At 38.9% G+C, this 25,236-nt stretch overlaps 2 protein-coding genes and 1 long non-coding RNA gene across 4 annotated transcripts in view; all 3 read right to left on the bottom strand.

Annotated features, from left to right (window-relative positions):
* The window catches only part of LOC124867296, a 133,763-nt gene extending 119,096 nt beyond the window's left edge, over positions 1 to 14,667 (bottom strand). The window contains exon 1 of the long non-coding RNA XR_007038009.1: positions 14,193 to 14,667. This is a non-coding gene — a long non-coding RNA (uncharacterized LOC124867296). The remainder of the gene's footprint in view (positions 1 to 14,192) is intronic.
* Positions 9,663 to 12,353, bottom strand: LOC124867294 (E3 ubiquitin-protein ligase RNF128-like). Its single transcript, XM_047363672.1, has one exon. It carries the CDS (start codon positions 11,967 to 11,969, stop codon positions 10,881 to 10,883), a length of 1,089 nt encoding a protein of 362 aa, XP_047219628.1. The 5' UTR covers positions 11,970 to 12,353; the 3' UTR covers positions 9,663 to 10,880.
* Positions 14,668 to 18,904: 4,237 nt separating the features above from the next.
* On the bottom strand, positions 18,905 to 22,256 carry LOC124867295 (E3 ubiquitin-protein ligase RNF128-like). 2 transcript variants are annotated; one of them, XM_047363674.1, is made up of 3 exons: positions 22,116 to 22,256; positions 19,120 to 20,124; positions 18,905 to 18,965 (listed from the first exon to the last, which is right to left on the bottom strand). In XM_047363674.1, exons 2-3 carry the CDS (start codon positions 19,866 to 19,868, stop codon positions 18,935 to 18,937), a joined length of 780 nt encoding a protein of 259 aa, XP_047219630.1. In that variant the 5' UTR covers positions 19,869 to 20,124; positions 22,116 to 22,256; the 3' UTR covers positions 18,905 to 18,934. The 2 variants fall into 2 exon arrangements, with proteins under 2 accessions (XP_047219630.1, XP_047219629.1); XM_047363673.1 differs by having other exon boundaries at positions 19,120 to 20,185; positions 22,116 to 22,245.
* Positions 22,257 to 25,236: the final 2,980 nt, after the last annotated feature.

Raw genomic sequence — 25,236 nt, 5'->3', positions numbered from 1 at the left:
GAGAAGCTGATCCAAAAAAGCTACTATTTTACATTAGGTCAGATGAGTTTGGAAAGCTTTTTCCCTTAATAAATGAAATCATAATTTGAAAACAAGACTGCCTTCTGCATGTACTCCAGTTACCTTTGTCTGCTATTAAAAATTGTTTGATGATCTGAAATATTTAGGTGTGACAAAAAAAAAAAAAAACAGTATATCTGAAAGGGGAAAAATACTTTTTTCACTGCTGTGTATTTTAAAACTCTCTCACATTGTGGAAGCATCTGCTGAATACACAAACCATAACCCCAGCTTGGCACAGCATGGATATCAGTACAGAGCAACCTGATATTGTTAAAATAAAAACATGGCAGATGTATAGAGAGAGAAAGGACAATAGAGGAAGAAGTGACATTTTACACCTGCTTCAACCTTATAATAGGAAAAGACAGTTTAATAGGGCAGACATATGGTAGGTAATCAGACCGCCCCAAACAGTGCGCTATATTTTGTGCAGCTACAAGTTTAAAGTTTTACCCTCAACACACAGATTATACAAAATATTCTGCCATTATTATAACAGGTTTAGTTTCTAATTCATACCATAAAGATGCCTTTATTTGATTTTTTATGTGTCTTTGGGGAGGGTGTAGCTAAAATTGATTCTGGTTATGAACAAGGTACGTTTAGCAGTTGTAAATATTTAACAAGGCTGCAGATGGTAAAAAGAAAGACAATGCCAAAATTGACTGCAACAGACTCGATCCACCTTCCCATAACTTTTGCTAAGCTTCTCTGTCCCTGCTGAAGAAAAGCGTGAGGCTTTTGCTTTGACAACATGTTTGACAGTAAGGATTGTGTGTGGGAATAGATGTGCAGTGTTAGTTTTTCACAGGACACAGCGTCTTGCATCAAAAAGTCTAGTTTACATCTCATCTGACCAGAGCAGCCTCTCCAACAAGCTTTCGTGGTTCCCTATATGGCTTGTGGCAAACTACAAATGCATTTTATGGTTTTCTGTCAACAATGACTTTCTTCATGCTAATTTTGCATAAAGGCCACTTTTGTTGATTCCATAACAGTAATAGTTGTCCTGCAGATTCTACCACCTGAGCAGTGGATCTCCTCAAGAGTTCCCATGGACAATGTTTTGGTTGGTTAGTAGTTGAGACATGCTCTTTAAATTTTCAGATAAGGGATTGGACAGTTCTCTGTGAGATGTTCAAAGCTTTGGATATTGTTTTATAATCTCCTCCTTGAAAGTTGCCAACACCTTTCTCCCTTACCCTGGATCTTGCTCATCTCCAGCAGTCAATGGATGATAGCCAACCCGGATAAATCGGCAATTAAATTATACACTGGGACTCTATTTGGTGATAAAATAACACTATCACCTTTCACTGTTACTACACTTGCAGACCAGTAACCTACTTGAAAAGTTTGAAAAAAATGAGGTGCAAAGCTGTCACAAAGTGCCAGGTTGGAATACTGGGTTAAAATCCATTTCTAAAAGAGCAGATAGATGAGCTTGCGGCTGAATAGAGGGCATCGCTTCGAGTCAGGCCCAAGGAAGATGGAGGACGAGCACGATATAAGTCGCTATTATTAAAGATGAACTACTTGGACCCTTTTTAAGATGAAGATGGACAGGAAATCCCAAATTCCCAAACCTGCTGCCAGAATCTGGGAGAAACATATCTTTCTCCTGCAGCAGCACAGGAGAAATATGCAGTGTTCATAACATACATATAAATGGAATCTACATTTATGAGAGTAAGCAAGTTCTCCCTAAATCATCATAAAATAGTTCCAGTTTTTTTTTTTGCCTGGTTCATATTTTTGGAAAAACTCTTTTCAAATAAAGAAAGATGCAGTGAGATAAAACAGTCTTTCTCTCTGCTCCAGCAGAATTTGATCATTACGGCACTTAATAATCCCACACTTAAGAAACATTACTGCAGTAATTAAACAAAAGTCTATTTAGAATGGATATTCAAAATACTAATGGAACACTTTTTAATCAAACTATAACGTTAAGTTAGTTAAATGTCTGGCATATTAACCTGGTCAGTTAAGTAAAAGAGTTGGTTGTTAGTAAGTTTCAGCTGTTGTGTTGTAATGAGCTCACCTACAGGTCCACGGGTGGGACGACAAGGAGGCAGCCCCCAAAACAGGAATGGTTTAACAGATGGAGTCCCCTGAGTTTTTGCCTCATCACCTATTCTGTTTTATTAACTAGTTTTCAATTGGTCCGTTTCACTACTGGTACCATGAGGTGATGCCTGGACTCTACAAATAAACTCCTAAAAAAACAGTCTATACTCTTTCTGTAGTATTTTTGTTATTTGGATTCAGACAAATAAATCTAATTACCGGATAAAATATCACATGCAAAACAGGGCAGTCTAACCTCTAGGAGATTTCTTTTTCATAATCAGATTTATTCAACATAAGACTCAAGTTGAACCCTTTCTTAGCAATGACCCTTACTGAGCAAAAATTAGGACAAACTTTCAACAGACTTTTTCCACTGATGAACCAAATGGCAGTCGCAGCTTGTGGACAAACTGTGGCGGAAAGCCTGAGCAAGCCTGCGACAGATGGTCAGAGTGAACGGGTGACTTTTGACAATGTTTGGAAAGGCACAATCAGCACAAATTTACACAAAGGGATGGAGAAAACCTGAGGCTTTTTGCAGTTTCACAACAGACATAAAAATTCAACACTCACAGCAGATCGAGTCACACTCATAGGCACGCACATGCTCGCTGTGACCAAAAAATACCCCATGGTGTAATCAAGAGATTTTTGGACTATTTTACGTTTTTTGGAACCTGATCTTAGCTTTTCATCCATATCAGCATCACCTCCACTCTCCCTTACAGCCAACCCCAAAGATAAACATTAACTTGCTAAATCCCACACTATCACTCTTTTGCTTTCCTCTATGTCCTGCCAGCTCTTTGCAATTAGGCAAATGGGTCAATAATTAATCGCTGCAGGCAACAGGACACAAAAGGAGTTAATCAGACTGGATGGATGGACTGCTGGGAAAGACCACGACACACATACACACTCTTGCAAATGCAAACTATTGACATTTCAGAGAAGTGAGCCTCCAGTAAGATGTGCATGAATAAAATTACAGCAAATGGCAGGAGCTGATGAAAAGCAGCTTGATCATTGATTCCTGTTGTCAAACAGTGCTGAGTGGCGTTTTTTTTTTTTAGGTGGAAGTTTAGCTTGAATACTTGCCGCAAGCCATGAGTATTCAGGCTAAGAAGGAGATATTTTCTTGCTCATGATGGTACTCAGCTCCGCTGTTGAGTGTTACAGCTAAAGCATGCTGACAAATCATTTTTATGAAGTGTACACAAATAAGACTATTGCTAGAAAAAGCCAAATAGGATTTCTATAGGCTGGATTTATAATGTTCAAAGTACTATACTTGTAAGTACAGGTCTGGATCCAGGCAGGTGCCGGCTCAGTGCTGAGGCATCAGTTTGGGAGTGGAGATGGAGGTTGAATGTGAATGCAGACAAATTGTTTCTGACTTGAAGTTGGGCTTCTCAAGAGACATGTTGAACTTTTCTTTTGAAATGTTTAACGTTTTCCTGTTTCCCTCCATCTTTCATGTGCATTACGTCTGTGCAATAAATGTGTTTAATGGGGACAGAGTTAATAACAAAAATGTTGGGAATGCTTAGAATTTGAACCAGGAGAAGCCAAACACAGATTAAGTGCACACCACCTAGGAAGAAACAAAAAAATCTATTAAATCACTTTTATTTAGCAAAATAGCGATGAATGCTGCCATTATGTCCCTTTGCTCTATAAATAACTTGGGGTTTTCCATATCTAGATCAATCATCAGTTAATATGAATTAACAAATCTTGAATTGTTGCTGGACACTTCTTCAAAACCCTCTACAGCTATTATATGCATTTAAATGAGGGCCAGATTTATTAACAGCCTGGGAGAAATGTCTAAACTGTTTTGAAATGTAGTAGCTTAATTGTGCAGAAGGTTTTTTAATTTGAGTACCGAAATTTGGGGAGGAAAATTCTATGTTATGAAACAAATGTCTATTGTTTCTTAACAAAGATCACCAGTGGCACAAGTATTGGCCTCCCAATTTGACTTTGCCATAGGACAGCAATTTGTCTTCTCTTATAACATTTTACAAGGTTGGAGCAAGGTTGACCATTTGATTTTGCACAGTTTCTCCAGATCTCACCAAGTTCTATGATTTCGTTTGTGCTCTTTTAGTTTAATCTCAACCAGAAGGTATTCTGCAGGATTTTAGTGGATATGTAATTTTCTTTCATATTTGTATCTCAAATATTTGCGGTCTATTATTTTCTGTTGTCTTTAATATTATCTAAACATGGTTCACTCATTCCTAAAAAGCCAAGTCTGCTTTTGAGTAAAAATTAATAAATGTTTGGGGCCCTATTTACTATTGCTAAATAAATCAAATTAAAAAAAAATCTAGTTAACTAAGGATTAATTGCTTTAGTTAGAGCTTGCGTTTTCTGTTTTAAGACAATTTTATTCTGTCTGCATCTTTTTTCAATCTGTGAAAATTTCACTCACTCTCTTTTTAAGTGTATCACCATCAATAGCATGGGCTGGCGAACTAAATTTGTGTCATTCTTGAAATATGGTCAAGGGCTGTGCAAAACCATTCCAAGGGCCACAAATGGCCCTTAAGCCCCGGCTCTAACACCATCCTCCAAATGGGAGAAGTGAAATGACATAATGAGAGAGGTGAAAGAAAATATTTTGACCTTGTAACACCATAAACCATTTCAGGGTCTGCTTGTAGGGGAAAAGTGTCGTGTCTACTGCTCTCATTATACTTTGTTAGGACTTCTTACTTTCTGTGAAAATAGGGATGATGAGTGATAGGACACTTTGAGGAGTAACTAAGTAGTATGTTGTAATAACAGAGATTTTGTCTTTTTTTCTTCTTACCATTGTGAGGTATATAGGTGGAGGCTAAGCTGTTGACGCAACAGTCCAAGTCATCAGAGATGGAACCATCAATATCTTGGCACTAATAACTTTTTTTCCGTGCAGCATCACTGGTGCTAAGTGTTTTCATAGCACCACATGACCTGCTGCTTCCCTCTCTCTCCTGTTCCCATTGTCGTTCTCTGTGATGAGGCCTGCTGCTGTCATAGCATCAAGCTAGTTTAGTTATGTGGTGGCTACTAAATCCCAGGCCAGCAGGTTGAACAAGAGCAGGAAGACAGTTTTTTCGCTCTAACTGAAGTTTTCTAAAGTTTTAAATGTTTTATGTCTGACTGTGGCCATGTATTTCTTTGAAAAAAAAACTTATCTAAAAACTAACTCTCACAGAAGTTTGCTGCTTGGCCAACATATTTCCTTGATAAATCAAACTGCATTTTGGTTCCTAGTCAGGTTATCTGTCGAATATAAAACTTTGTTTTGTAATCTGAAAAGTGTGACAAAATGCAAAAACAAAACAAATCATTAAGGTCGGGAAAAATACTTTTTTACTGCACTATGAGAAAGCTATAGGGTCAGGAGAAAAGATCCCACCAGCAGGATACAAACACAAAGTTACGCTGAAACTTTACATTAGACAAGCTTTGACATAGTCCTGCAGGGTTGCAATTATATTTCTCCAGTAGGTGGCAGGATTGTAATCTTTGCAGTCTAATATGGAATCTTATCAAACAAGATTTACTAGTTCAAATTAATGAAGATCAACACTAAGGAGGAGAAGCAGACAAACAAGCAATGAAGGGCAGTTCTTTCCACCTACAACTTGGTCATGTCACCTTGTGACACTACTTCCTTCCATTGAGTCAAATGGGAAAAGGCTTCTCTTCCTCAGACATCCTCAGATTCGCTTTGACCTCACACTCCCGCCCTTTTCTTGTCAGCAGGAAAGAGCAGTGCAGGGTGAGCCAGGAAACATGTCAAAAAACAGGGCAGGAGGGGGAAGTAACAACAATGACACAGGATGAGGTTTGCTCTGTTCAGTGCACTTAGCAGTATCTGTTCTGCTGGAGGGATAACAATGGGAAGTAAGGGCTTAAAACATCAAGTGGAGGCTACAAGTTTCTCTCCTGGACAAACCTGAAATTCTGCACCTGTAGTGGGGTCTTTAAATCGATGCATAGATGATACCAGCAGCAAAGCAAGAGTTTACCCAGCAATGTGAGAAAAGGTTTTTATAGCTGGTTTTGTAATTGTATTTTTGCACATTTGCACTTCATTACTGAGCTCAGGAAACAAAGGTTTGCTCACCACAAACAAGAGCTTGTGCTCTATCAGTTTACCCTAGAAGAAAAAAATTTTTTTGGGTTTGTAAATTACTTATTGCATGCCAAATTGATCCATTTATTCCGAACTGCACTTTCGTAATCTAATTTCTCTGCCTCGTTTGGATAATTACTAAGACAGTCTGGGACAAGAGAGGCTGAGACAAGGCCTACTGTAATTTAATTAGGTCTACTGTCTGTCGTATTGCTCTGCTGAAGCAGTGCAGCAGAAACAGAGACCGCACGCAAAGACGGACCGAAGATGTGTGTGTGTGTGTGTGTGTGTGTGTGTGTGTGTGTCGCACGCACGCACGCACGCACACGTGCAGAGAAAAAATAAGGGAGGCACAACTCCATTAAGCTCTACATAAAAATAAGTTTTCTGTTTCCATTGCAGAAGGTTTGATTATTCTGTGCATTCCTACAAGAAAATCCTGACATCCCTCAAAAGCTACAATAGAAAGGCCACAAGGAAGATGCATTGTACCTTCCACCAGATGGTGCTGCAGGACAGCCAAAAATATTTACATTCACATAGAAGGAGCCTAAAATCCGAGTTTAAACCAGTGTGTTTGTGTAGATTTAGACATAAAGATCGCTCCACCTTCAGTGTTTGTGATTCAGCTGCAGACCTCGCTCCAAGTTGTTGACAGTTAAAACATCTCATGTGCTGTAAAAGAACAAATACACTACAGTTAATTCCAGTATTTTGTCTCTTATCAAGAAACCGAAGGTCAAGTTTGGAATTAAGGCGCAGCCACCAACCAGTGTGCCATTAAATGAAAACCTTCTGACTCAATTTGCTCCTTAACAACTGCAATAAATCAGAGGAGCGACATTGCTGAGCAGAGCCTGACTCGGAGTGCCAGTTGTTTCCAGCCCAGCCAGTTAGTCCAGTATTGATTCTCTGTCTTGATGTTGTGCCACTATAACCATCTGACCTGAGAGCACAAAGCTCACAGCACAGAACTGAAATTCAGTACATGCTGGCCATTTAGAGTAGGAGAAAACGCCACCAGAGGCGAGACCCACATCTGTGCTTCGGACTGTTATTCTACATGCAGCTGCCTCAACACCTCTTACCTCACCTTTCGTTGCGCTAGCACAGGTATCACTGGAAACAAATCAGCATCTGACTTGGACTAAAAAGACCTGAGGCACAGAATGTACTATTTGAAAGGAAATAATTGTGCGCATGATGTTTGAAAGGAGTTTGTAACAGGATGTGTTAGTAGAGAAACACCAAGAAATCAGCAAGAGATTGGAATCGATCGAATTTCTCTTGATCGGTTCTGATCGGTGATTGGCAGATGAGATACCTCAAAATTGTAATTTTTTTTTTTCCTTATTTGTTAAAGGCAACGAAAATAACAAATGTCATCATTTTCAGACTTTTAACCCACAAATTAACACCGTGTACTTTGATTAACTTTTTTTAGTGTATGAATCCATTGCAACATCAGATAAATGATAGACATATACATTTTCATGTAAAAAGGCATAATACCGCTACTCCTTCACTCTTTGTAGGATTTAAAACTACAACCTCTATCAAAGAACTTGCAGCACATGTTTTTATTACTGGTTTGGAAAATCACAAATCAATATTGACCATGAAAAGCCTGACTGGCACATATCTAATCTAACCTAAGCTTCCAAGACAAATTTTAAAATGGTCTTAATGAAAAGTTACCCAGTCTTTCTGAAAATCTTTCAAAATGTAACTTTAGACTATTTTTACTGAGTTCCTGTCTAGTTGGGTCATGATCCTGTTTTTATTTGTACAGGGCATGCTTAAAAATAATGAGAGAAGTGGAAGGACAAAAGAGGAAGCGTAAAGCGGTTCATGTGCTGTCTACAGCATCTGAAAGTCATGTGCTTGGGAAATCCATCAAAGATCTGACACAACACCTGAGTGATGTGTCATCCTTCAGTTGATCATCTGCTGTATGTTACCTCTTAAGGAATAAAAAAAGAAAACTGTCTAAATAAATATTTTGCAAAGCCTTAAGAAACCCTCCATAACTGTTACTGAAGATCACATTAAAATATGCTGCCTGGCCAAAAAAAAAGTCGCCACCCAAAAAAAAGGTCACACTCTAATATTTCGTTGTACCGCCTTTAGCTTTGATTATGGCACACATTGGCTGTGGCATAGTTTCGATAAGCTTCTACAATGTCACAAGATTTATTTCCACCCAGTGTTGCATTAATTTTTCACCAGGATCTTGCATTGATGATTGTAGAGTCTGACCACTGAGCGAAGCCTTCTCCAGCACATCCCAAAGATTCTCCATGGGGTTAAGGTCTGGACTCTGTGGTGGCCAATCCATGTGTGAGAATGATGCTCCCTGAACCACTTTTTTTCCAGTTAGCCTCACTGATTAGTGGTTTACTTAGAGCTACAAAGCTGTTCAATCCCAATCCCTTAAGTTCCTTTCACATTGTGCATGTGGAAAAGCTTTTATTTTCACTACTAAACATAGCCCGGAGTTCTACTGTTGTTTAATTGATTGATTTGATTTCACCAAAGTGATCGCCGATCACGATCATTCAGGATTTTTTTCCGACCACATTTCTTCCTCGAAGATGATGGGTCCCCACTATCCTTCCAGTTTTTAATAACGTGTTGGACAGTTCTTAACCCAATTTTGGTAGTTTGCATGCCGATGATTTGACCCTTCTGCAACAGACTGACTTTTCCACGACCACAGGATGTGTCTTTCGAAATGGTTGTTTAAGAATTGGGAAGTAACTCATTGCACCAGTTGGGGTTAAATAACTTGTTGCCAGCTGAAACATAATCGTCCATGCAGTAATTATCCAATGGGAGGCTCGTACCTATTTACTTAGTTAAATCCAAGTGGCGACTTTTTTTTTTTTGGCCAGGCAGTGCATTACAGTGAAGTCTGACTCACTGGAAGCAAAATATAGTAATATAAGTAATGACACAAAAGTTTTGCATGTGGGCACAACTCTAGGCGTTAAAAGTAGTTTAAAGAGCACACACCACTCCTAAAGTTCTATGATAAATTATTGTCAGAGGCTTTTTTAACAACCCTGGTCCATTAGACGCTTAACTGTGGGTGTATTCCAGAGCTCGACGGAAAGCCGATGAAAATATTCAGACAATTCAATTGCTATGCAGCTGCACATTTCTACCTATTCAGTCAGGCCCCCCTACTTATACAGAGTAATGGTTATCCAGTTCAAGCTCATGGTATCTGCTCCCACCTGCAAGGAGGTAATTATTGTTTCACTGCTCTCCATCGGTCCAATCCAGAACTTGCTAAATTAAATAGAGACTTAACCACACACACCTTTTTTCTGATGCACACAGTATATTCTCCCCTCTTTTAAACACTGATTCATGCAGACATCTGTTATTTAGAGTTGGCCTCATTTTGAGGGATTTATTGAATTCCAATAAACATCAATGTGATTTAATACAGAAGTAATATTTGTTTTTTATATTTCAATTTAAGACTCCTGGAATCTGTAAAACACCCGTGGAAATAAATCAGCAATAGAGAAGGGCTATTAAGTACCGTTTTCAGCACATCCTCACCAGTTATAGAAAGGAAACAGATCCGTCATTTACAGTGAAACATGCTAATGTTGGAATAAAAAAACATCTTCTCAGTTAATCACATCAATAGCTCAGTCAGAGGTAGACCAGATGAACCAGACACATTTTCAGAAGTCAAATGAAAACCAGGAAGACAGAGAATTTGTGCTTGGAAATCTGTGAAAGATTATACAAACATTTTGCTTCATCTTATTTAACAAAAATAACTTTATAAATTATAACCAGGTCTAAATATATATATTTAAAGAACAAGAATGCATTATTTCCCCACTATCCAAGAAAACAATTATATAAGTTCATCTAAAGTCTTGATGACATTCATTTCACTGCCATATAAGGCATAAGCCAGTTCCAGCATGAACATTTCTAAAGCTCCACAGTCCTTCAGGAGATTTTATTTGCGTGTGGCAGTACAATTCAAGTCTTCCTGCTGTTCCAGTTGAAGGTGTGGTCATGAGGGCATGTATGTAAAAAAAAAGCCCTGCAGCTAAAATGAAAATGGAAAAATCCAATCCAGTTTTAACATGCATAACCTGGCTGTTATGGCCTACACTGAGACCGAAAGACAGGAAAACAATATGTATGTTGATGAGCACACATTTGTTTTGCTCATAAGGAATCGGTGAAAAGCTGCAGAAAGTGACACAAGCTACAGGAAGAAATTTGGCTCCAACAGCAGACAGATATTCAAATCCCACTTTAAGTCCATAAACAATGCCTTTGCTGGCTATGCAAAGAAGAAAATTGACACTGGTGTCACTCTGCAACTTGCTGGTTTTCTTAATTGTCTAAAGATAAATCTGAGAATACACTTGCTATTTATGAATTATTACCAACAAATTGAAGTAACTCTAAACTAATTACAAACAATTCATTCTTGACTCAAAATTTCCCTTTTTTAAGCATGTCTGCATTGGAACATAATTTGTTTTTGATTGGAACCTTGATTCCACTGTCCTGATTCGGTGTAAAGGGTTAGAGTTGTTATTGTGCGTTGTTTTGTTCCTCCTATTGTTCACCCTCTAGCAGCCTCTGAGTCTTCCTCAAAGGCCCTGTTGTCATAGTGATGGTACTCTTGCTCTGGTTCGAGGCTCATGGGCCCGTTCAGTGGGACTTCATACAGGGTGTCTCCTCCTGCCACTGTGATCACAGTGACCTCTGGTGGAGAATTCATAGACATACTGACTTTGTCATCTTCCTCGACTCCCAGGGCCTTCAGGATGTCGCATTTGCACATGGGGCAGGTCCTCCTCTCCAGCAACCAGGGTTCGATGCAGGCCTTGTGGAAGATGTGGTCACAGGTTAGCACCGTCACCACCTCGCCCCCCTTGTAGGATTCAATGCAGACGGCACACATAGAGTCAGAGGAAGTGAGTTCATCCCCTCGTTTCAGTTTGTGCACCTCAAGGCGCCCAATGGCCTTTTTGGCCTCAGATTTCAGCCTCTTCTCAGTGCGCCTGTGTCTGCTTAGGCTGAAGAGACGGTTTGCAGAGATGAACACTAAGTAGGCAATTGAGGCAGCTGTGACGATGAAGAAGGCAATAGAGAGAAAGTACAGCCAGTATGTGTCCATCCACGGCCCGTGAGGACTGCCCACATCAATGACCATATAGATGACAGTCCCGTTTTTCACTGACCTGGCGATCTCTGTGCCTTGAATGTTCCCAATCATGATAGCAACGGTTTCATCTGCTTCTGAATGAGACATCTGAGTGGTGCCATTTCCACTGCTATCCACGTTGTACACCACCACGGCAGCGGCTCCTTGGCGTTTGGCGGCGTTGATCTTCTCGCTGAAGGTGCAGTTGCCCCTTTTCACCAGTGCGATCCACGGTTCAGAGCTGGAGTTCTGGCTGTAGACAGCTTCTGGGCCACAGCCCATGGGATCTCCTTTGGGAACCATCACAATGCCTGAGGCTTTTTCCAGAGGAGAGTTACGGCCATACAACCCACACTCACAGTACTTTGGCATGGTGTCATTACTGCTGAGAAAATAGCGTGTTTCCACCAAGGCGGTCCAAAACACAAAGGCAGCAGAACGGGGAACAAACCCTGACAAACACAGCAAAATTACCAGCAGCGACTGTTGTATCTTCTCACCCATGGTAACTCTCGTCCTCAAACAACAGGAAGTAGTCTGTCAGCTGTGGAAATCTTCTTTAAAACTCCTTTTATTAGTCCCAGTTCCTGTTTTGCTTCAGGTCACAGCGGTCTGAAGGCAGCTATAGTTTCAGCCAACCTGTCGTCTCCGGTAATATGATCCTTTGGTAACATAACACAAGCTCTGCGTCAGCCACTCACCTCTCGTTATCTTCCTGAACCTTGAACACTGAGCAATCCACACAGTGGGAAGGGTGGTGCTATTCAACAAGTAGGAAAAAACACAGTCAGAGCCGAGCTGTTGGTGAGAGGAACGATGTTCTAGAAGAAAAGGTGTGATAAGTACGACGATAAGGAAAAATTCATAGATCAGTAACTCAGAGTAATACATTGAGACCAATAAAAGCTCCTGACTTGCTTTTGTAATGATGAGCAAAGTAACTCAACCAGTTTTTCTAGCCCAGCTTGTTTTGCTTCCCATTTTTCTCTGAACAAGCTCATTGTTATGTAAAACAGACAAGTAGAGCAACTATTTACCTCGTGGTGTGTCCAAATAAAGCCCAAATCAACTGAAGATTTTTATATACTACATGTTTTTTTAAATTATACAGCTACTGAGACAAAAAGAGGCTGAACACACAAGTGATAACTGAGATGGAACTGGGTATTGCTAAGTTTCCATTGGCTCTTCTTACACACAAGTGAAAGCACACAAACACTGTGAGAGAGACACAAACAGAAGCCTCCAGTGACACATGAGATGGAGCCGTTTCCTGCCAAGCTATTATTGTACCTCAGCTCACCAACAAGGACACAAACCACACATTGCAGCAGGTCTGAATAACTTGCTTATAAAAAAACATGACCACAGAAATATCTGCAAAAAGTCTAGTATTTTATTCTTTTTGCAACTGCAGCTCAGAAATGTAGGAAAACACAAACTATGTTGATGCTATGACCCTTGCATTCCTAACATATTGACCAGTCAGAGAGTAGGTTACAGCATAAAATGAATGAAATCAAGCATGTTGGTTTCTCTTGAACTGCTCCTGTTGTGTGTATTTAGAGGACACCTTGAAGATTATCGTCACACTCACTGATGAAATACTGGTGTCTTATGGTCTGGACTGGGGCAATAAACTGTTGCATAACCTGGTTGTTATGGCCTACACTGAGAACAATTTCAGCTGATAAGGATCCCTGGCAAAAAAGTGCTTTCAATGTCCAAATATTTAGAGACATTAAAGTAGCTAGTGCGACTTATTGCAAATGGGTCAAGGCAAAGGAAGCTTTAAAAAAAATAAAGATAGCAGACATTCCTCTGCGATCTACTGTAACTAATGTAAGGCTGAAAGAATTAATCAGATTAATTGTGATTATTGAAATAATCATCAACTAATTTTGTATCGAATAATCATTAAAAGGATTTTACAGACTCTAAAACCATTTGCCATTTGCTGAACAAAACACACTCTGAGCAGAAATTAGGCCAAAAATGTACAAAAAATATATACATTTCACATTTACTATGTGAAAAACATGTTGGTTATCATGCTCTAACCAGAACTCAAGTGGCAGCATTTTAGCTTCACCTGGTTCAAATTCTGTAAAAAATCTCCTATTAAAGCACCTTTTGCTATCCGATTATTAAGCGATTAAGTGAACAAATGGTCGACAGATTAATCGATTAGCAAAATAATCATTAGTTGCAGCCCAAAACTAATAAAATCACATAAAAGTGTAAAAAAGCTTTGAAGGATTTATCATGGACATGTTTTGAGTCACATAAAGTTTTAACAGGGGTATGTAGACTACTGAGATCACTGTTAATGAGCCAAGCAAGAAGAAAACTCTCCGTTTAAGGATGTGTGTATATATATATATATATATATATGTGTGTGTGTGTGTGTGTGTGTGTGTCAGCAACAACCAAAGCAGCATGACAGTTTAACACCACTAAGGGGCGCCATTGACTCATAGATGTTTATAAACAGAAGATGACGCACAGCCGCTGTGTTTGGACACTGACACTTTACTATCCGTTCTCAACAAAAAAGTGTACGCTTTGTGGGGACAAATAGCACGCAACAAGTATGCTAATAAAGTTGTTAAAGTTATTTCATTAAGATTAGTTTCTCAGATTTTATTACATAAATGCTCCTGCAGGGCCAGCCACATGCTTCAATCTTTAGAGTAACTTGCGTTGAAAACAAACAAGGGAACTCACCTGCTAGTTTTGCGGATTAGTGCATGAGTTCAGTCGACCTCCTCATTAGCTGAATATTCCCGATTTTACCAGTTAATATGAACTGTGAGTTTCAGGGCTGCCAGCTGCTCAAATTCGGGGTGACTTGGTATGTCCAAACAAGATCCTGTCCATCAGACACTAAACACACCCCTCTACTGGCGCCAGACTGGTAGTGAAATATGGGATAACATAACTTAAAAAAAACTTAAGGATTTTAATTTTACTGTCAGTAAGATGGCTTTGTAGGATCTTATCTCAATATATTTCAAAATAAATTGACTTGCCGAATATATGAGAACCATAAATAAATGTTTATCCTCATTTTTATGGATTTATGGCATCAGTTAAGATAACGGGAAACTACGGTGGCCGGGGGGTGCAAAACACTTTCACAAGTACCGAAACAAATTTACATTTCAGAAAACACTTTTACATTTCAGAAAACACTTTTGCATTTCAGAAAACAAATTTACATATCAGAAAACAAATTTACATTTCAGAAAACACTTTTACATTTCAGAAAACAAATTTACATTTCAGAAAACACTTTTGCATTTCAGAAAACAAATTTACATATCAGAAAACAAATTTACATTTCAGAAAACACTTTTACATTTCAGAAAACAAATTTACATATCAGAAAACACTTTTACATTTCAGAAAACAAATTTACATTTCAGAAAACACTTTTGCATTTCAGAAAACAAATTTACATATCAGAAAACAAATTTACATTTCAGAAAACACTTTTACATTTCAGAAAACAAATTTACATTTCAGAAAACAAATTTACATATCAGAAAACAAATTTACATTTCAGAAAACAAATTTACATATCAGAAAACACTTTTACATATCAGAAAAAACTTTTACATTTCAGAAAACAAATTTACATTTCAGAAAACAAATTTACATATCAGAAAACAAATTTACATATCAGAAAACACTTTTACATTTCAGAAAACACTTTTACATTTCAGAAAACACTTTTACATTTCAGAAAACAAATTTACATATCAGAAAACACTTTTACATTTCAGAAAACACATTTACATTTCAGAAAACAAATTTACATATCAGAAAACAAATTTACATATCAGAAAACAAATTTACATTTCAGAAAACAAATTTACATATCAGAAAACAAATTTACATATCAGAAAACACTTTTACATTTCAGAAAACACTTTTACATTTCAGAAAACACTTTTACATTTCAGAAAACAAATTTACATATCAGAAAACACTTTTACATTTCAGAAAACAAATTTACATTTCAGAAAATCAACCGGAAAGGGAATGTACCAACGCCGAGGCTGACCCGGAAGTCAGCCTCAGGGCTGCATCCTTCGAAGGCCGTATTCGTTGGCCGATTACATTACAGCGCGGCGACGAAGGCTGTCCCAATTCATGAATCATTCCGAGCAAATGCTGCCGACAAATGTGTCCTTATTTTGCCCGATTTGAAGGATGCGTTGTGAGTATCCTTCGCGGCCCATCATTTCCCATCATTCATTGCGGGTCGAAGCGGATTGGTCAAGCAGGGGAAGCCATGGCGGACCATAGCAACAAAAGCTGTGAGTAAATTGTGGAAAATTACACTTTCTCTGACACAAATTAACTTCTACAATGTTTTTAGTGCGGGAATATAACTATGTAGACGCGAAATATCTGCTTGATTTATCTAAACATCGCTTAATTTCAAATGTGCTCCGACGTGTTCGGAGTTTTTAGTTCCCGGCGTAGTAACCGGCTCGCCTCGCCAGCCCTACCGGCAGAATAAATGGACAGTTTTATGTAATCCAACTGTATCGCTGGAGAGTGTGATTGAGAATAAATAAGCTTTTCAATATTAATTTTTAATGAAGAAATGTGCTATATGTTTTAAAAGTTTATTTATAATTCAGCTAGCATTATAATTTCTGATTCCAAGTACAATCCAGAGACAATCATGTTCAGGTAAAAAACATGTTTGATTTAACTAGCCAATAAACAAAGAGATAGCAACTTTATGGCTAATGTATGTTGACATATTTTATTTATATATATATATATATATATATATATATATATAAACAACAACTTTAAATTTTAAGATAGATGGGAATTATAAAGTATTTGATCCCCTCTGGTTGTTCTTAGATAATTATATAATAATGCAGTGTTTTTGGTGTATTAGTATCTTCTTGCTTTGATCACTTAAAATATCCAGAAGCATGCCTTAAAAATAATGTGTTTTTCCATCTCCATTCTTCCTTTTTCTAGACCAGACCCCTTTACTGCAGGATCAACCTGAGTGTCCCAGTCCTGAAACGCTTCTTCAACCAGGAGGACACCAGGCCTGATTTTCAGCTGAGCAGGGAGTCTCTGTCAGTGCTGCTTAATCTTTTGCACCAGGATAGGCGACATGGATGGGTGCTACTATTGAGACCTTGGTTTTTCTTTTCTGGCTGGCAAGTGGCACATCCTACAGAGTGGTCTGCAGAGTGTTTGGGATGCGTCGCTCTACTGTCCATCACATCGTCCACAGAGTTACAGAGGAGATGGTGGCTATTCGTCACCAGGTCATCTACCTTCTAAAGACCCCTGAGGACTTAAGGCAGTGTCCCGTGAGTTTGCAGGGCTGGCACGCCACAGAGCTTTTCTTAAAGCTGTGGGTGCAATTGACGGCTGCCATATCCGCATCAGGTGTCCAAGCAGTCCTGATGGTCAGTGCTACAGGAACAGGAAACTCTTCCCTTCCATAATCCTGCTGGCAGTTTCTGAGAGCCATTTTATTGACACGTATGTGGGCTGGCCTGGGTCAGTGCATGACTCTAGGGTGCTCTGCCACAGCCCACTGTACAGTTTATCCTCCTCCAGGGCATTTTATCCTTGCTGATGGAGGGTACCCATGCCTCCAATATCCACTCCCCCTCATCACTCCCTACAAGAGGACAAGACAAGGTGTGGGAGCCCAGCACTTTAACAGCCATCATTCCAAAAACACGCTCTATAATAGAGCATGTTTTTGGAATGATGAAATCCAGATTCAGGGCCATCTTCCTGCAAGCGCTGGAGGTGCACGACACCTTTGTACCTCACGTAAGTTTTGACCTAGATACATTTTATATATACATTATACATAATATATACACATACACATATATGCACCCTCTTTTAAATTGTTTTCAGGTCATAACAGCATGTGCCATCCTCCACAACATCTGCCTTGGTGCTGGGGATGTCATGGCCCCAGAGGATGACCCAGAGGATGCTGTAAAAGAGGATGAGGGTGAGGTTTGGACTGAGGCAGTCAGCGTTGCTCTCTGGCAGGACCAGCTTTCAGCTGAGGTGTCTGCCCTGGAGGAGGTACCACCAGAACATGACTACTGTATGCAGGCAAGTATAATATTATAGATGTGATTAATGTTTGAGGGGTATAACTAATTGTAATATTTTGTGAGCACCATCTTCTAATTCTGCATTTTTCCGATTACCTCTTAGTGATGTGGCAGCCGTCAATTCAGCCAGCCCTTTAAACCCACTTGATGGACGATGACGTGGACAGTGGAGAGAGGCATCACAAACATCTGCAGACCACCTGTGATGCTTCGCTCACCATCCAGAAAGACAAACCACAGGTCTCAGTTGCAGCTTCCCATCCAAGTCTCTGACCTTGTGAGAGATTTAGCCACACCACCAGACTTTCTGTTCAGAAAGACATCTGCCTCTTTGTTCTGTTGAAGAGGTTTTTCCAGGAACCAGTCACTCAGGTTGATCCTGCTGTCGCTATTGTAAATACTTGTATAGTTTTATTTTATGCCTTTTGTCTTGTAATCTTGATCTGTTTGAATGTTTTCTTCCCCCATTCTGTTTAAAATGCTGTTTGTATTTTTCATAATAAATTCTGTTTATAACTTTAAATGAAGTTGATGTATTGTTAGATCAAATGTAAATAACATTAGTGACAAAACAATTTTGAAATGTATTAGAACACCTTAAAACTTTAAGAAACCATATGAACAAAACTTAATATTTCTTATGTAGCACCTTATTTTGGTGCCATTCTTTGGAAAACAGTCTGTCCATTCTCTGTGCCCTCATGTCCTCCCTGATCAACTCCATCATCTCTGTCCCTCTTTCTTTTCTGACCCCTTCCTGCTGGCTCACTGTCTTCCTTCTCCGTCAGGTTGCCCACCGCTCAGCTTGGCCCTGGAGTTTCCTCAGGGATGGAGGCAATCAGGACAGGAGGTTTGTGGAAGACCTCTGTCCCAACACCTCATCCATAAAGACAAACCAGGGCCAAGTAGCAGCATTGGGCTTTTCACTGACTCCCTCTCCTGACCCTGGATACTTACAATCCTAAAGTTAGAAGGAAGAAAAAAAAAAATTTGACTAAACAGAGAAACCAACAAGACTTTTAGAAATATTTTTTTATTTGTGTGTGACATGAGAACTTTTGAACAAACTCTAAATTCTTTTTTTTTTTTTCAAATTGTCCCACATTGTTTTTTTCCTGCAAAGGGAGTGACCTTCCCCTGTTGGTCCATCTTCTCCAGAATTGTCCTAAACCAAAAGAAGTATGTTAATCACTGGATGGATATTTATGAAAGTTAGAAAGATAGGAGTTATTGAAACTGGACAGAAACCGACTGCAAAGAATGTTGTTATTGTACCTCCAAGCCACGGTGGCTGAGTTTTTAGCTCCAGTAAAAAGGTGGTGGTTCTCACCCCTGAGCTTAATAAACTGGCCCGTCTGCTCCTTTGACCCTAAACAACAAAAAAACCCATCTTGCTTAATATCAGAGCAAAAATAAAGCCTTTTTTAATTTCACATTTGTCTTAATTTGAAGAAAATATTTCTAAGCAAATGTCTAAAACAAGCTCTTTCAAACTTTTCACTTCTTTACTGAGATTCACTTACATAGAGTCAGAGGAAGTGAGTTCATCCCCTCGTTTCAGTTTGTGCACCTCAAGGCGCCCAATGGCCTTTTTGGCCTCAGATTTCAGCCTCTTCTCAGTGCGCCTGTGTCTGCTTAGGCTGAAGAGACGGTTTGCAGAGATGAACACTAAGTAGGCAATTGAGGCAGCTGTGACGATGAAGAAGGCAATAGAGAGAAAGTACAGCCAGTATGTGTCCATCCACGGCCCGTGAGGACTGCCCACATCAATGACCATATAGATGACAGTCCCGTTTTTCACTGACCTGGCGATCTCTGTGCCTTGAATGTTCCCAATCATGATAGCAACGGTTTCATCTGCTTCTGAATGAGACATCTGAGTGATGCCATTTCCACTGCTATCCACATTGTACACCACCACCCCGGCTGCTCCCTGACGTTTGGCAGCATTGATCTTCTCGCTGAAGGTGCAGTTGCCCCTTTTCACCAGTGCGATCCACGGTTCAGAGCTGGAGTTCTGGCTGTAGACAGCTTCTGGGCCACAGCCCATGGGATCTCCTTTGGGAACCATCACAATGCCTGAGGCTTTTTCCAGAGGAGAGTTACGGCCATACAACCCACACTCACAGTACTTTGGCATGATGTCATTACTGCTGAGAAAATAGCGTGTTTCCACCAAGGCGGTCCAAAACACAAAGGCAGCAGAACGGGGAACAAACCCTGACAAACACAGCAAAATTACCAGCAGCGACTGTTGTATCTTCTCACCCATGGTAACTCTCGTCCTCAAACAACAGGAAGTAGTCTGTCAGCTGTGGAAATCTTCTTTAAAACTCCTTTTATTAGTCCCAGTTCCTGTTTTGCTTCAGGTCACAGCGGTCTGAAGGCAGCTATAGTTTCAGCCAACCTGTCGTCTCCGATATTATGATCCTTTGGTAACATAACACAAGCTCTGCGTCAGCCACTCACCTCTCGTTATCTTCCTGAATCTTGAACACTGAGCAATCCACACAGTGGGAACGGTGGTGCTATTCAACAAGTAGGAAAAAACACAGTCAGAGCCGAGCTGTTGGTGAGAGGAACGATGTTCTAGAAGAAAAGGTGTGATAAGTACGACGATAAGGAAAAATTCATAGATCAGTAACTCAGAGTAATACATTGAGACCAATAAAAGCTCCTGACTTGCTTTTGTAATGATGAGCAAAGTAACTCAACCAGTTTTTCTAGCCCAGCTTGTTTTGCTTCCCATTTTTCTCTGAACAAGCTCATTGTTATGTAAAACAGACAAGTAGAGCAACTATTTACCTCGTGGTGTGTCCAAATAAAGCCCAAATCAACTGAAGATTTTTATATACTACATGTTTTTTTAAATTATACAGCTACTGAGACAAAAAGAGGCTGAACACACAAGTGATAACTGAGATGGAACTGGGTATTGCTAAGTTTCCATTGGCTCCTCTTACACACAAGTGAAAGCACACAAACACTGTGAGAGAGACACACACAGAAGCCTCCAGTGACACATGAGATGGAGCCGTTTCCTGCCAAGCTATTATTGTACCTCAACTCACCAACAAGGACACAAACCACACATTGCAGCAGGTCTGAATAACTTGCTTATAAAAAAACATGACCACAGAAATATCTGCAAAAAGTCTAGTATTTTATTCTTTTTGCAACTGCAGCTCAGAAATGTAGGAAAACACAAACTATGTTGATGCTATGACCCTTGCATTCCTAACATATTGACCAGTCAGAGAGTAGGTTACAGCATAAAATGAATGAAATCAAGCATGTTGGTTTCTCTTGAACTGCTCCTGTTGTGTGTATTTAGAGGACACCTTGAAGATTATCGTCACACTCACTGATGAAATACTGGTGTCTTATGGTCTGGACTGGGGCAATAAACTGTTGCATAACCTGGTTGTTATGGCCTACACTGAGAACAATTTCAGCTGATAAGGATCCCTGGCAAAAAAGTGCTTTCAATGTCCAAATATTTAGGGACATTAAAGTAGCTAGTGCGACTTATTGCAAATGGGTCAAGGCAAAGGAAGCTTTAAAAAAAATAAAGATAGCAGACATTCCTCTGCGATCTACTGTAACTAATGTAAGGCTGAAAGAATTAATCAGATTAATTGTGATTATTGAAATAATCATCAACTAATTTTGTATCGAATAATCATTAAAAGGATTTTACAGACTCTAAAACCATTTGCCATTTGCTGAACAAAACACACTCTGAGCAGAAATTAGGCCAAAAATGTACAAAAAATATATACATTTCACATTTACTATGTGAAAAACATGTTGGTTATCATGCTCTAACCAGAACTCAAGTGGCAGCATTTTAGCTTCACCTGGTTCAAATTCTGTAAAAAATCTCCTATTAAAGCACCTTTTGCTATCCGATTATTAAGCGATTAAGTGAACAAATGGTCGACAGATTAATCGATTAGCAAAATAATCATTAGTTGCAGCCCAAAACTAATAAAATCACATAAAAGTGTAAAAAAGCTTTGAAGGATTTATCATGGACATGTTTTGAGTCACATAAAGTTTTAACAGGGGTATGTAGACTACTGAGATCACTGTTAATGAGCCAAGCAAGAAGAAAACTCTCCGTTTAAGGATGTGTGTATATATATATATATATATATATATATATATATATATATATATATATGTGTGTGTGTGTGTGTGTGTGTGTGTCAGCAACAACCAAAGCAGCATGACAGTTTAACACCACTAAGGGGCGCCATTGACTCATAGATGTTTATAAACAGAAGATGACGCACAGCCGCTGTGTTTGGACACTGACACTTTACTATCCGTTCTCAACAAAAAAGTGTACGCTTTGTGGAGGCAAATAGCACGCAACAAGTATGCTAATAAAGTTGTTAAAGTTATTTCATTAAGATTAGTTTCTCAGATTTTATTACATAAATGCTCCTGCAGGGCCAGCCACATGCTTCAATCTTTAGAGTAACTTGCGTTGAAAACAAACAAGGGAACTCACCTGCTAGTTTTGCGGATTAGTGCATGAGTTCAGTCGACCTCCTCATTAGCTGAATATTCCCGATTTTACCAGTTAATATGAACTGTGAGTTTCAGGGCTGCCAGCTGCTCAAATTCGGGGTGACTTGGTATGTCCAAACAAGATCCTGTCCATCAGACACTAAACACACCCCTCTACTGGCGCCAGACTGGTAGTGAAATATGGGATAACATAACTTAAAAAAAACTTAAGGATTTTAATTTTACTGTCAGTAAGATGGCTTTGTAGGATCTTATCTCAATATATTTCAAAATAAATTGACTTGCCGAATATATGAGAACCATAAATAAATGTTTATCCTCATTTTTATGGATTTATGGCATCAGTTAAGATAACGGGAAACTACGGTGGCCGGGGGGTGCAAAACACTTTCACAAGTACCGAAACAAATTTACATTTCAGAAAACACTTTTACATTTCAGAAAACACTTTTGCATTTCAGAAAACAAATTTACATATCAGAAAACAAATTTACATTTCAGAAAACACTTTTACATTTCAGAAAACAAATTTACATTTCAGAAAACACTTTTGCATTTCAGAAAACAAATTTACATATCAGAAAACAAATTTACATTTCAGAAAACACTTTTACATTTCAGAAAACACTTTTGCATTTCAGAAAACAAATTTACATATCAGAAAACAAATTTACATTTCAGAAAACACTTTTACATTTCAGAAAACAAATTTACATTTCAGAAAACACTTTTGCATTTCAGAAAACAAATTTACATATCAGAAAACAAATTTACATTTCAGAAAACACTTTTACATTTCAGAAAACAAATTTACATTTCAGAAAACAAATTTACATATCAGAAAACAAATTTACATTTCAGAAAACAAATTTACATATCAGAAAACACTTTTACATATCAGAAAAAACTTTTACATTTCAGAAAACAAATTTACATTTCAGAAAACAAATTTACATATCAGAAAACAAATTTACATATCAGAAAACACTTTTACATTTCAGAAAACACTTTTACATTTCAGAAAACACTTTTACATTTCAGAAAACAAATTTACATATCAGAAAACACTTTTACATTTCAGAAAACACATTTACATTTCAGAAAACAAATTTACATATCAGAAAACAAATTTACATATCAGAAAACAAATTTACATTTCAGAAAACAAATTTACATATCAGAAAACACATTTACATATCAGAAAACACTTTTACATTTCAGAAAACACTTTTACATTTCAGAAAACACTTTTACATTTCAGAAAACAAATTTACATATCAGAAAACACTTTTACATTTCAGAAAACACATTTACATTTCAGAAAACACTTTTACATTTCAGAAAACAAATTTACATATCAGAAAACACTTTTACATTTCAGAAAACAAATTTACATTTCAGAAAATCAACCGGAAAGGGAATGTACCAACGCCGAGGCTGACCCGGAAGTCAGCCTCAGGGCTGCATCCTTCGAAGGCCGTATTCGTTGGCCGATTACATTACAGCGCGGCGACGAAGGCTGTCCCAATTCATGAATCATTCCGAGCAAATGCTGCCGACAAATGTGTCCTTATTTTGCCCGATTTGAAGGATGCGTTGTGAGTATCCTTCGCGGCCCATCATTTCCCATCATTCATTGCGGGTCGAAGCGGATTGGTCAAGCAGGGGAAGCCATGGCGGACCATAGCAACAAAAGCTGTGAGTAAATTGTGGAAAATTACACTTTCTCTGACACAAATTAACTTCTACAATGTTTTTAATGCGGGAATATAACTATGTAGACGCGAAATATCTGCTTGATTTATCTAAACATCGCTTAATTTCAAATGTGCTCCGACGTGTTCGGTGTTTTTCGTTCCCGGCGTAGTAACCGGCTCGCCTCGCCAGCCCTACCGGCAGAATAAATGGACAGTTTTATGTAATCCAACTGTATCGCTGGAGAGTGTGATTGAGAATAAATAAGCTTTTCAATATTAATTTTTAATGAAGAAATGTGCTATATGTTTTAAAAGTTTATTTATAATTCAGCTAGCATTATAATTTCTGATTCCAAGTACAATCCAGAGACAATCATGTTCAGGTAAAAAACATGTTTGATTTAACTAGCCAATAAACAAAGAGATAGCAACTTTATGGCTAATGTATGTCGACATATTTTATTTATATATATATATATATATATATATATATATAAACAACAACTTTAAATTTTAAGATAGATGGGAATTATAAAGTATTTGATCCCCTCTGGTTGTTCTTAGATAATTATATAATAATGCAGTGTTTTTGGTGTATTAGTATCTTCTTGCTTTGATCACTTAAAATATCCAGAAGCATGCCTTAAAAATAATGTGTTTTTCCATCTCCATTCTTCCTTTTTCTAGACCAGACCCCTTTACTGCAGGATCAATCTGAGTGTCCCAGTCCTGAAACGCTTCTTCAACCAGGAGGACACCAGGCCTGATTTTCAGCTGAGCAGGGAGTCTCTGTCAGTGCTGCTTAATCTTTTGCACCAGGATAGGCGACATGGATGGGTGCTACTATTGAGACCTTGGTTTTTCTTTTCTGGCTGGCAAGTGGCACATCCTACAGAGTGGTCTGCAGAGTGTTTGGGATGCGTCGCTCTACTGTCCATTGCATCGTCCACAGAGTTACAGAGGAGATGGTGGCTATTCGTCACCAGGTCATCTACCTTCTAAAGACCCCTGAGGACTTAAGGCAGTGTCCCGTGAGTTTGCAGGGCTGGACGCCACAGAGCTTTTCTTAAAGCTGTGGGTGCAATTGACGGCTGCCATATCCGCATCAGGTGTCCAAGCAGTCCTGATGGTCAGTGCTACAGGAACAGGAAACTCTTCCCTTCCATAATCCTGCTGGCAGTTTCTGAGAGCCATTTTATTGACACGTATGTGGGCTGGCCTGGGTCAGTGCATGACTCTAGGGTGCTCTGCCACAGCCCACTGTACAGTTTATCCTCCTCCAGGGCATTTTATCCTTGCTGATGGAGGGTGCCCATGCCTCCAATATCCACTCCCCCTCATCACTCCCTACAAGAGGACAAGACAAGGTGTGGGAGCCCAGCACTTTAACAGCCATCATTCCAA

Source organism: Girardinichthys multiradiatus, chromosome 4 (genome assembly GCF_021462225.1).
Source record: "Girardinichthys multiradiatus isolate DD_20200921_A chromosome 4, DD_fGirMul_XY1, whole genome shotgun sequence".
NCBI classification, from domain to species: Eukaryota; Metazoa; Chordata; class Actinopteri; order Cyprinodontiformes; family Goodeidae; genus Girardinichthys; species Girardinichthys multiradiatus.
This window is presented reverse-complemented; position numbering and strand designations above follow the sequence as displayed.

Coding starts and splice junctions, on each gene's coding strand:
- LOC124867294 (XM_047363672.1), bottom strand. CDS start 11,969: ATGGGTGAGAAGATACAACAGTCGCTGCTGGTAATTTTGCTGTGTTTG.
- LOC124867295 (XM_047363674.1), bottom strand. CDS start 19,868: ATGGGTGAGAAGATACAACAGTCGCTGCTGGTAATTTTGCTGTGTTTG. Junction 18,966..19,119: donor CTCACTTCCTCTGACTCTAT/GTAAGTGAATCT, acceptor TTTGTTGTTTAG/GGTCAAAGGAGCAGACGGGC.